The sequence below is a fragment of the Sardina pilchardus genome, chromosome 17 (genome assembly GCF_963854185.1).
Source record: "Sardina pilchardus chromosome 17, fSarPil1.1, whole genome shotgun sequence".
NCBI classification, from domain to species: domain Eukaryota; kingdom Metazoa; phylum Chordata; class Actinopteri; order Clupeiformes; family Clupeidae; genus Sardina; species Sardina pilchardus.
This window is the reverse complement of record NC_085010.1, coordinates 4,889,449-4,901,700: the sequence shown is the minus strand read 5'-3', so window position 1 is coordinate 4,901,700 and position 12,252 is coordinate 4,889,449. Positions and strand designations below refer to the sequence as shown.

Genomic DNA, 12,252 nt, shown 5'->3' with positions numbered 1-12,252 from the left:
AAAAGTAGCAAAATGCTACGGTTTTGCCAGAGGGGGGTGCCAAACTTCACTTTTTTTTTATTGTAAATGTTTATTCTGGTGTTACCAAAACACCTCTAACTACATGCATTTATTCTGTGAACGGGGCTTCGATGCAATATTAGAACTTTACACACTACATGTCCATATACTTTTCTATTTCCACATAGATTTTCATGATCCTACTACCTACCCCACATAGCTTTTCAGCTGCATGAAAATGACACAAAAATACAAACATGCCTTGTTTTATCCTTATTATTGTCAAATTCATTTGATTTGGAGACTTCACATTTTGGGACAACATTTACAAAGGATTATATTTCTATAGAAAGGACTCATTGATGGCAGGTGTGTCCCAATAAAAAAGTTTTGAGACCCTCAATATCACTATTTTTGCATGTTTTTTCAGAAACTAGGGACTTCTGTACAACCAATGAGACTGTGGTACAAACATTTAATCATTGAATCTTACTGAGAACATGCTTGTCTTCCATTCTATAAAGTTTAGTCAGGCTAGGAATGATACTTTTTAAGATATGAGTACCTTAACATGGCCCCCAAGATAAGGTCATTTAGAGAGTGTAAAAAGGCAAGGGCAAAAAGACTATGAAAACAATAGAATTGAGCAAAAATATTTTACAGATTTTAGTTATGGAACCTAAACATTGTGTAGACAAACTTTGAAGAAAATCCGAGTCGGTGCTGCAACCATTTTCCTGGATTTTGTCTGATTTGACACGGAATGACCCATTTCTGATATTCATAACAGCAAACTTTATGCAGATTATAGCCTACTATTCATATTACAACTCCACTTCTTAAATTCAGCTGTCTGGTTGAAGCCTCAAAATATTGTAAACATAGCAGGCTAAGCTTATCATACTCTACTGGTTGGACTGTTCATTTTCCCCACATGTGTTATAAGTTTCAAGGTAAGCTAATACTTTTTCTCCTCTGGACAGGCCAGTCTTGGAGTTGAAAAACATTGGTGGTCAGTCAACTCGAATGCAATTTAATCAAATGTCTGTAGCATAGCCTACTAATGATGCTAACCGAATATAACAGTAATTTAGCTAGTCGTCGTCAATGCGTCCACGATTGGGAATGTTTTATTTGGATTAAATGTGCATGTGGAGGGCGGCTGTCCATTGTGCGCGCACGAGAGCGGGCCAAGGAGAATGAGTTTACTTCTACTGTTTGGTAATTAAGTTGCACGCATAGACTACAAAAGTTGCGGGAGAACTTTATGCTTCTACCCGAGCAGCGTCAGGTGCATCAGTGCGACCACCGACCACGCTTCCAGGGATGATCTCGTTGGTTTTCATGGAGACAGACAGCCGCGGTGTGCACAGAGTAGGCTATAGGGGCTGTGCGTGTTTGTGTGTATGAGAGACAGACGCGCGAGTAACAGAGAGGGAGCGCAGGGAAAGGAAATGCAGCTTTACGAATGCTGCGTGTTTTTCAATAGCGTTTCAAAATAAGAATAAATAAATAAATAAAAGAATAACGAGACGCAATGTGGCGGCCGGTGCTGAATCTGTGGCGCACCGCCACAAATTTGTCTATGTGTGGGAAACACTGAACTAAGTTAGCTTATCAACCTGGTTAGCATTGTTAGCAAATTTATTATTGTTAGCATAGTTAGCATTTTTAGCATTGCTGCTAGAAATCATTGGTTAAGTTAGCTAATCAACCTGGTTAGCATTGTTAGTAAAGTTAACATTGCTAGCATAATTAGCATTTTTAGCGTAACTGCTAGAAATCATTAGCTAAGTTAGCTAATCAACATTTTAACATGAATAGAAATCATTAGTTAAGTTAGAATTGGAATGTTTCATCTTTAAACAGTCTACCTTCACACTATCAACTCTCTGTAAACTATGCAACCACCATGTTTACCCTAGCTACACCTTAGTAACCATATCTACATTATCTATCTATTTCTGCATTTTCATGCACTAGTAATTCCTTGGAATTGCATTTCTAGTTACAATTGCTTTGTTGAAAAAGTTTGAGCCTAAGTATTGAGCCTAAACTTAGCAAGGTCAGAAAAGCAGGAAGGCGGTTATAAAGCTCCAACGGTAATATCAGCATAAGTGCATTACTGCCAGCATATGTTTCGAACATGGTCAAGTTTTCTGCAAACGTTTGAGAACACTCTTTTACTTATTTATTTGATTTATTTTGGAAAATAACTCTTCAATTAGTCTCAAAAGTATATGGAAGCCAAAATTGTAGTCCATTACCCAAAATCCCCATGAGGACAGCAGGCTCTCTAGAGGGAATCAGCTGTAGAAAAGGCAGGATCTCATCAATAACAAACCATTTGTCGAGGTACTCAAGAATTTTCCCCAAGCACACCAAAGAATTCACCCGAACCTGCAAACAACAGACAAGAAAACAATAGACTAGTCATTCTTTGGGAAATAAAGTCTCATGAGACATTTAAAATGACAAAATTATGTTTCCCAGGAAAGAGTTACACAGAAGTTACAAAAAAAGAAATGTTCGGCATGTTCATGTCATTCAGTTGCTTTCTCAAACCTGTCTCATTCTGAACAATTAAACAAACATTAAACATACTAAAGTTTATACATACATGCATATCTATATCTATCTATATCTATCTTGATCTATATCTCTCTATCTCTCTATCTCTCTATCTATCTATCTATCTACATATACACTTTATATAAACTCAACTCTGTATTTTTGGGAGGAATGCACTTTAATGAACTACCACCAGCCTTTGTGGAAAGTACCAAACAAATGTCTCACCGCTAATGAGGAAGTCTGTAAGCAGGCTGATTTAACACGTGGAATCAGTGAATTTTTCATGGAAGGATAATCAATGAGATTGGCAAAAGTTGGAATGATGTTCAAGCAGAGCTCCTATAAACAACAGACATTGTTAAAATTACACTACAAAAACACACATGGGTTATAACAACATTTCTTGCTATTTGCTTCAAGTGTTTCTGTTGCTTTACTTGTATTTGGATGGACGGGGCCTCAAGAGCTCTATAAACCATTGGAAGAACACAGTTCTTAATTTCTTCTGCCGGGGTCTTCGTTAGTAACAGGTCCATCTTCTGCAGGAATATTAGGAGGATCTACACAAATAATGATGTAAGAAATATTTAAGAGAGTCTCTGAGCAATGCTACTAAAGCATTCAATGACACTTCACAGTACAAAATGCATTATACATTATACATGCACAAATGATTGATTTATACAGAAATGGGACTAATACTGTAGTACTGCAAAATTGAGAACACAAAAACAAACAAATACATCAATATACAGTATACTGTGCCATGAAAAATAATTCCTCCATGTACATATTTACCATATCCAAATGTAAGGAGATTTGTGCAAATACAACCTGTTTTTATCAAAATGGTTTTTAAAAATGATATTGCCGGTCAAAACAACCACAACAACCACAACAATGTACAGGTTCTAAAGACTCACCATGTTGCTGGCCTGAGAGCATAAGTAGAGAACAAATAAAAAATAAAAAACATCTGAAAAAACATTACAAGATCTCTTACTTGAGACCACATGAGATTTGCGTGATGAAACAGTGTTGATTGCTATACCTACACCACATTTCTATCAGGAGAGAATCTGACTAATGAGTGGCAAATCAAAAACAAATTTTGTCAATGTGGTACAGTATGTGATGTGCAGGAGGGCACGAGCCAAAATGTGAATGTGTCTATTGAAGTGCCCCCTTGTTGTTGAATTGTTTCATATTTGTATTGTATGTATGTATGGATGAATATAAATAAATCTGTAAAGTTTTATGACCGTCAGCTATTTAAAACCCTTTTATAATTGCAAATATTAATATTAAAAAAACAGACCAGTAAATACAAAATATAATTCTAAATATAAATAAAATGGTTCAGTGTAATGGGTGACACTGACAATACACTACACTGAGGTTGCTTTCACACTAGGTCCGTTTATCTGGACCGGACCCGAGTGCGGTTACTTCTGCCGTAGTTGGTCTCTGTTCACATTACATGTTTGTCTGCGCACCCATAGTGCGCACCCAGGTCCGTTTGCGTCATAAGCAACACGAACTTCCAGAATTCTGTTTACAAATATCACTTGGCAACACAGCAGATGGCGGTGCAATGAAGAAGACAAAGGTAAAGATTCTTTAGAACGTTTGCATAGCAACCTGCTCCAGCGTTCTAGCGAACCGGACCCCAGACCACCTTTTCAGGCGGACCCGGGTCCGATACCGGGTCCACACCCGAGTTTGGTACGGTTGCGTTCACACTATCAAAAACAACCGAACCATCGGACTAAACGAACCCGGGTCCGGTCCAGAGGACCTAGTGTGAAAGCCCTGAATGACAAACCATTTAATTGAATGCTATAGCATTACATTAATATATGAATAAATATTCCCCCAGCCCTACACCAAGCCTTAGGAATACTCTGCTTTTTCTGAACTATTAACTGCCATAGAAATCTCAAAACACCTGGTGCACTCTTATACAGCCGGTAGGGCACTCCATTAGGTCCCTGGGCTGAAGAGGCCCTGCACGCTTAATTACTTCTTGCACCTACTTCCACCTTGGTGGACTGTCATCACACTGGCTACTTAAATCATCAATAGGTGGCATACTGTATGACTGACCAAAGCCCTTCGTCATGGATTACTCAGTTTGGTTGAGCGGCCAGATCTAGGAAGACTGTTGGTCGTTCCAAATATTTCTATTTGTGAATGATAAAGGCAACCGTGTTCTTGGGCACTTTCAATGCAGATTGAACTCAACTCAGATTTCAACTACAGATGTTTACAGGCATCTTGTTTTGCAAGATTTGGCTTTCAGACATCTGGCTGAAATTGAGATCTAGCTAAATGAAAAATATTTGTGCCTATTATTCCAGTATATGAATTGCATTTGATTAATACACTGCTCAAAGAAATTAAGGGAACACATAAGAGTATAACATCAAGTCAGTCACACTTGTGTGATATTGATCTGGTCAGTTATGCAACAGAGGTGGTTGTGAATCAGGTTAACCTGCTTTGAAATTTACTACAGGTGTACTTTCACAGTTTTTGGAATGTTTTTGACAGTTTCAGTTTTATGACATTCCAAAAACTGAATGACACATTATGACAACAGTCATAAACATCAATAATGTGTCATTAATGTGCATGACACAATGTCATTCTTATGATTTCAAATAAAGTGTTACCCAATATCTCAACAATACCTGGACAGGCTCATGTTGCTTGAATACAGGGGTCAGGTCTGGCAGGATAAGGCGGACATACTCCTCTTTGGTACACTCTTCAGCTATCAGCAGCACATTGGGCAAGATAAAAGGGACCATGTCTGGGTTGACAAATTCAGATGTCAATGCCGGAAGGACACGATATACCACCACTCTCTGCAAGCAAAGTAGATCATCTTTTAGATATGGACAATAATAACACCAATAAAATAGTGCATACATGACAATATGTGATGCGATGTGGAAATCAATCACATGGTGCAGTTTTACCAACTTATGATTCTGATATCATCCCATCAACATCCAAGATTTTGGGAGGATGGTATCAGGGATTTTGCTAGAGGACAGTGTCAAGAATGTTGTTAGGATGATATCAGAATTATAAGTTGGTCAAATTTCACAAGGGAGGATTGAAACGGAGCAAAAATCAAGGATTTCTGAGTACACCATGTGATGGATTTGCATAGATCACATTACATATATATTTTTTCAGGCTCTCACATCTGAAGCATACAGAAACAAAGAAAGGCTGTACAGTTAGCTCTTTATGCTAAATAATGGAGATAATAACAACTGTATCTGTAGTATTATACACAATCTATATATTGAAATCATGGAAGGATAAAGAGGGGGGCAAAATACTTAAAACTGCCTTTCAAGCTTTATCTTCTCACCTTTGGAAGTTTGGGTAATACTTTGGGGAGGCCTTTATAGAACTGGGATTTCTGGAGGTTGTCCCTCTGAAAGAGTGAGTCAAGGTACTGCAAAGTCATGGCCCCAACATCGTCAAAAAAAGGGATCTGTTAAAAATGAAGAGAGAACTTAATAATGTGTGTGTTGGTATCTGTGGCATCTGACTTGAGTTTTGTCTGGTGATGTTGCTGATGGGATCATTACAGTTTTTCTGATTGCTTAAGCACATTTTCTGCAACTATTAGCTATTTTTGCAAAACTCTACACACAAATAACAAAACCTTTCACCAAATTATCAAAACATTGTAGTTCTCTTGCAAAAGCGAACACAGCTTGATTAACTCCTCACACCTTTGTAAAAATGGTGTTTTTGTATCAAACAGTAAACACAAGTCATCATCTACTAAGCACACAATGTGTCAACTACACACTGATGGTATGAATACAAGACACATCTGGCTTTTGCTTTCTCTGTGCGCAAGGTAGGCTACAGTATATCAGTTTGAGGTCATACTTTTGTCATAGTTCTGTAAACATACAGGGATCCAAACTTCAAGTATTGGTGTGTATTCACACTCATCAAAACAAATACAAAGTCAAAACATAAAATAGTGTCTACATCATGACATCTGTCTGGGTACGGCCACAAAATTTCATCTACATCGCATGCAATGTCCTCCTGTCCAAGGCACCGGGCTCCTTGTTGTTGTCGTCCTCTCCCTCTCGCTCCTTCACCTCCTTGCCCTCTTCCTCCTATTTCTCCTACTTCTTCACCTCCACGTTCTCTTCCTAGGCCTCCTCTAATTCTCACTCTTCCTGCTCCCTCCATTATACTCCACACGGATATCTTACCTGTGCCTTATTTACACTGCTTAGGCTAATTTCAAAGTGAACTAATTATCTAAAACAGTTTTCATGATGTGACCGTGTGCCATACAGTTGGCAAATCAGTGTAAATAATAATAAATGTGTGTATAATTTTGCTTGGAGTGTGTTGGAAATTTGGAAATTGAGTGTAAGCAGTGAGTTGTGTTTAAAGTTCCCCAAAAAGAGTGCTGTGCAGTGAATTGCGCCTACAGTTTTGCAAAGTGTGTGTTACAAAATTGCAAACTGAGTGCAAAGAAGTATTTGTGCTTTCAGTTTTGCTAACTCAGTGAGTGGTTTTGCTATATGTATTAATAGTTTTAGAAATTGTGCTACAAGAATCACGATTAGTGCTTAAAGGGATAGTTCGGGTTTTAAGACACGAAGTTATATGGGTTCCCTGTCAGCATCGTTGTGCATCAGCACTGACTTACCCCCCGACAGCGTCCTGTGAGCCGAGATCCAGCCGGGTTTTGATCGTTTTTGATGCTGAAGAAAGTAGTCCGGCAAGTTGCTGGGGTCACGAAAGTAAAGTGTTTTTCTTCTCAAAACCATATGTGTTCAAAAGAGTGATATATTTGCACCACAAAAACGTTGTCCAGGAAAAATTCAAACCTTGTTATCACTTGGCACTATTTTTCTCGATTCCTATCACTGCGCGCTACTGACAGCTGGACAACGTTTTTGTGGTGCAAATATATCACTCTTTTGAACGCATATGGTTTTGAGAAGAAAAACACTTTACTTTCGTGACCTGATGCACAACGTTGCTGACAGGGAACCCATATAACTTTGTGTCTTAAAACCCGAACTATCCCTTTAAGCATTCAGAAAAAACTGTAATGGCCACAGCAACAATGACGAATGACTTAAGACTGTATTGGTATTTGTGGGTGCCTGCATCAAGTGCTTGTGGTTTGTCTGGTAATGTTGCTGATGAGATACTAAAAGACCCTGCCAAGAAAGTGGAATTACAGAAGGCTTTGTTGGTATGTCTGAGCCTATCAATAATCACATTTATGAGATAGTTGCCAAGGTCATGAAAACAGAAGTACATAAGCTGATTGTAAACAATAAACTATTTCTAAAGTATGCTATACTGTACATTAGCAGACACTGTAGGACTGTCGCTTGTCATGGTCACACACTACTCAAAACTGTACCATGCTGGTGCAAACCATATCAAAGGAGCATAGACAACTCCAGAAATTGTTGTTTCTGCGTAGAATCCACGCAGCGCCTACACGTACAGGGGGTATTTTACACCTATGCCTCTGTGTTGACTCTACGCTGTAACTGTAGGCTCCTCTAACATTACCGCTCCAGAAATATAATGTCAGGGGTTCGGGGAGGGGATGCCAACTCTTTGGTCTTGGGTCGCTCCTTTAGGGCTTATTTTCAGAGACCTGCTGCTTATTTTTCCTCACGTGACCTGGCAACACTGCTGCCCAGGGGCAACAGTTCAAACGACCAAACTTTGCGTCCTTGCCTGCGATTGAGAGTTTGAACTACCTTTCTTAGCAACCAGAGGCGGACATCCCAGTTCCAGAAAGTAAAAGTCCTGCCATATATTCTTTTTACCTGTGCACTTAACACAGGTGATATCACTAATTATCTATCTGACTACTAATTAAGATTAGCTGGTTAACTAAATGGTTGAATCAAACACTTGGCAGGACTTTTACTTTCTGTAAACAGGATGCCTGCCTCTGCTAGCAACACCAAATCCAAGAACGACGGAGCCAACCACCAAGGTTGCGACGCAAGTTAGCCTACACTGCTTTCTAGAAACGCACCCCTGATGTGTGAAGCTGCTCTTGGGGGAAGGGGAGTGACCCTTGATCAAAAACAACTTGTTACCTTTGGTTGCTACAATTGTCAGTGCAGTTTAAGTAGTTTAAGATTGCTAAAATGAAGCCTATATATTTTACATGTCTTTCGTCTAAGTGGTTGTAGTGTACTGATAATGGCACAGATATGAAATGTGGCCTGAAAAATGTGCAAAACAACTTGTTGTGTGAATGTTTGACAACTGCTGCAGCTGTGGTGAGCAACGCAAGCACGGGCAAAGAAACCAGTAAAAAACAGTACTCATATAGGCAAGCTTAAGAATGTAACAGAGTCATCAAACATGTTGGTTTGATCCTTACCTTTGTCATCTGATCGGCATCAGGACGCACATTGGCTGTGACATTCAGGAGCATCTTTACATGTTCACGAACGTCCTCTGGAATCTGGTTCAAGACTGCAGGACTTAGTCGACTCAGCTACATTAGAAAAAGTATTTTAGTAACAGTCATCACTGTGTGCTAGCAGGCTGGACTGTTTCAAAGTTGGTGTGTCATAACAGTATTGATGATAACCATAATATATATTATATATACACACAAGGACACATTTTCATATTGGAAGAAGAATTATGTCAAGATCTGTACATTGATTAATCGGAATGTCAATGTATTCTTTTTTTCCCACTTTGTATAACATTAGAAGCTCAATGGTGATATAATGCATTTAATTGGACGTTATCGAACAGCTAACAATGCTATGCTAATTTAAGATGGCTAATTCTGATGAAAGCCTGCTTATGTTGTACGTTTAAGATGCAGATGTATGCTCACCAAAACATGTTTTTTGGATCGGTTTTCACCAGTTGTCATGCAACAATATCATACCTAGTGCTGTCTTGAAAGATCCTTTTGACTTAATCTAATAAATGATGAGATGTCTTAAAATAAAGCTAAACTCTTATTAAATTAAGTCAAATGATTTTACCAGAAAGCGTTTGTAAGTCCCTTCATATTGAAAACAATACCAACTAGATTTTTTGATCTGAATACAAAATGACACTTGAAGTTTTGACACTATACTGACACTGTATCTTCCATTAAACTTATAACATTTGGTCTATCTGTTCAATCTAGCCATCGAGGCCCTAGCCAGTCAAATTAGACTCAATCAGGAGATGGCCCCAATTACAATGCATGGCATAGAGAATAAGATTCACTTTTTGCAGACGACATTACTCTATTCTTGTCAAGCCCCAAATCCTCCTTCCCACCTTTATTACAACTTATTGATACCTTTGCCAGTTTCTCTAGCTACAGGATCAACTGGGGTAAGAGTCAATTTATGCCCATATCAGACAGGGTTGACCTTCATTTTTTTAAATAAATCCCTTACCAAAGGAAAAATTAAGCCTTCAGCGTCATATTTAAAAGGAAAAACGCAAGGTGTCTTGTGCACCAGGCTCCACTGTTTACTTTGACCATGTGTGTTTAGAAGCGCAACATTGAAAAAGGTCTTAAACAGTGTCGCGCGACACAGCATTCCACCTGTTGTCAAATACACCGGTATGGCAGTATATTAAAAAATTCATATCATAACGAAAATATACACCAGCATTCAGTGTGAACCGGTATACTGCCCAGCACTACACAGCAGCAGTTCATTCATTTTGAGCGAACATTGGCTGGGAAAAAGCTTGGAAGAGCGAGTCGATGTGGAGTTCGCTCTAGCCTTGCTCGAAAGCCCCTGTGTTTTCGTGCTAGTCTGAAGACACTTCCAGTCGGTGTGGCGATGTTCGAAGGTCAAGCTGATTTAGATATCTCTTGGAATATGTCCAAAAGTTTCTGTCGAGTGTCAAAATATGTACGCTACACTGTTTTTACCAAAAATACTTGAGATAAAGAAGCATAATACCACTAATTCGCAATATCTGGAGACTCTGGCTGTGTCTGAAACATCAGTATGCACGCTGGGCAGTGTGCATTTTCCGGAAGTTACGTCAGAATAGACTGTCCGAAAGTCAAGCGCTCTCACTAGTTGGGTACTTCGTTTGGCGTGATTTCCAAGTGTGCATCGATGCATCTTTTTTGCCCTCAGATATCCCATAATCCATTGCGCAGCGCAGGTCAAGCTCCAAACGTCATGCAAATCGTCAACACACCCCCCTCCCCGAGTCAGGTGCTGCCAACTAGTTAGTGCTGTCCAAATGTAGGTAGGGATGCATACTGAGGAGCAAGCTAACTAAGACGCTACTGGAAAGAAGGTACTGTCCAGCGTGCACGCTTGACTTCTGGACACAGCCACAGAGCATTGCAATGTGTTCGTGGCGCCATCTTGGTCCATGGTCACATGATCGTTCACAGCAAAGATAAAAAACCTTGCACGGTCATTCCTCTTGCTAGGTCTTCACACCATATCATCCCATTTAATGTATTATATCCTGTTGTTACAGAGCAGTGTGTGTGCAAGCAAAAATTTACCTATCCCAGGTTTTTAAAAATATGCCATAAATGGGGTTAATGTGAGAAAGAAGTATGCTGCAAGTGTCCAATATCATGGATGCAGAGTTTGACTTCACAACATAGGTGTTTTTGCAATGCATAGCACAGCTGCTATTATGAATTCTTTTAGCCATTATGATCATGTAAAAATCTGTTCTCATGACAGCCCCATTACAAACAAAATACAATGTGTACATATGCACAGAACTGTAGAACTTTCCCACCTGGTCCAACTGTCTGCTGAAGCTTTTGAAGATATCCTGCTTGTTGATCTTAAAAACTGGCCGACCCTCATTGAAGACTGCATGCACGATGACACCCAGAGAGTACATGTCAGAGGCTGAGTCACAGCTAACAGACAGGATGTACTCTGGTGCCACATACTCAGGGTTAGGAAGGCATAGAGGTGAAAGGTTGGGGTCCCACTCCTTACATACATACTTTGCCTGGTCGTTACATGTGAATACACACAAAAGCACAGTGCCATTAGTCTGAAAACAGAAAACAAATTGATTTTGGGTGCCTGCGACAGCCAAAAGCCTCACCTCGGCCTCTGAAGGGTTGCTGGAAGAGATGCTGAAGTCAAATCCCATGATTTTCCAGGATCCGCTCTTGTTAATAATGATATTCTCAGGGCACAAGTTGCCATGTACCATCTTCACACCAGTGTGGAGGAAGGACAAGCCCTCTGATATCTATGCTCAAAGTGGAAAAAGGGGAATACAACAAAGAATAAAGGGCGAATAGGGGAAAATAAGTGGGATTTTTCTGAACAGATCACTTGAATTGCAATAGAATTTTTGAAAGCCAAGTAGAAGTGCTTCACCTGAATGTGAACATAAAACCAAAATAAGCATACAGTTTAAGCTACGCAAACATCCAAAAGTTTGTCACCTAGCAACAGGGATGCTGGCAGGGATGTCTGACATGTTTTTGTTAGGATCATTTATATTTCCGTTTTATTTCCTCCACCAAGGAGGTTATGTTTTCATTGGGGACCGGCGTATGTTTGTCTGTTTGTTTGTTTGTCTGTCTGTTAGCAAGATAACTCTGTAAGTAATGGATGGATTTCGATGAAATTTTCAGACATGACCCAAGTAAGAAACGATTTCATTTTG

At 39.4% G+C, this 12,252-nt stretch overlaps 1 protein-coding gene across 1 annotated transcript in view; it reads right to left on the bottom strand.

Annotated features, from left to right (window-relative positions):
- The window catches only part of scyl2 (SCY1 like pseudokinase 2), a 52,312-nt gene that overhangs the window by 24,895 nt on the left and 15,165 nt on the right, over positions 1 to 12,252 (bottom strand). Inside the window, exons 5-12 of the mRNA XM_062517866.1 lie at positions 11,680 to 11,829; positions 11,359 to 11,580; positions 8,996 to 9,112; positions 5,963 to 6,088; positions 5,268 to 5,444; positions 3,012 to 3,134; positions 2,800 to 2,913; positions 2,268 to 2,400 (exon numbers count right to left, since the gene is read on the bottom strand). Coding sequence (XP_062373850.1) covers positions 2,268 to 2,400; positions 2,800 to 2,913; positions 3,012 to 3,134; positions 5,268 to 5,444; positions 5,963 to 6,088; positions 8,996 to 9,112; positions 11,359 to 11,580; positions 11,680 to 11,829 — 1,162 coding nt within the window. The remainder of the gene's footprint in view (positions 1 to 2,267; positions 2,401 to 2,799; positions 2,914 to 3,011; positions 3,135 to 5,267; positions 5,445 to 5,962; positions 6,089 to 8,995; positions 9,113 to 11,358; positions 11,581 to 11,679; positions 11,830 to 12,252) is intronic.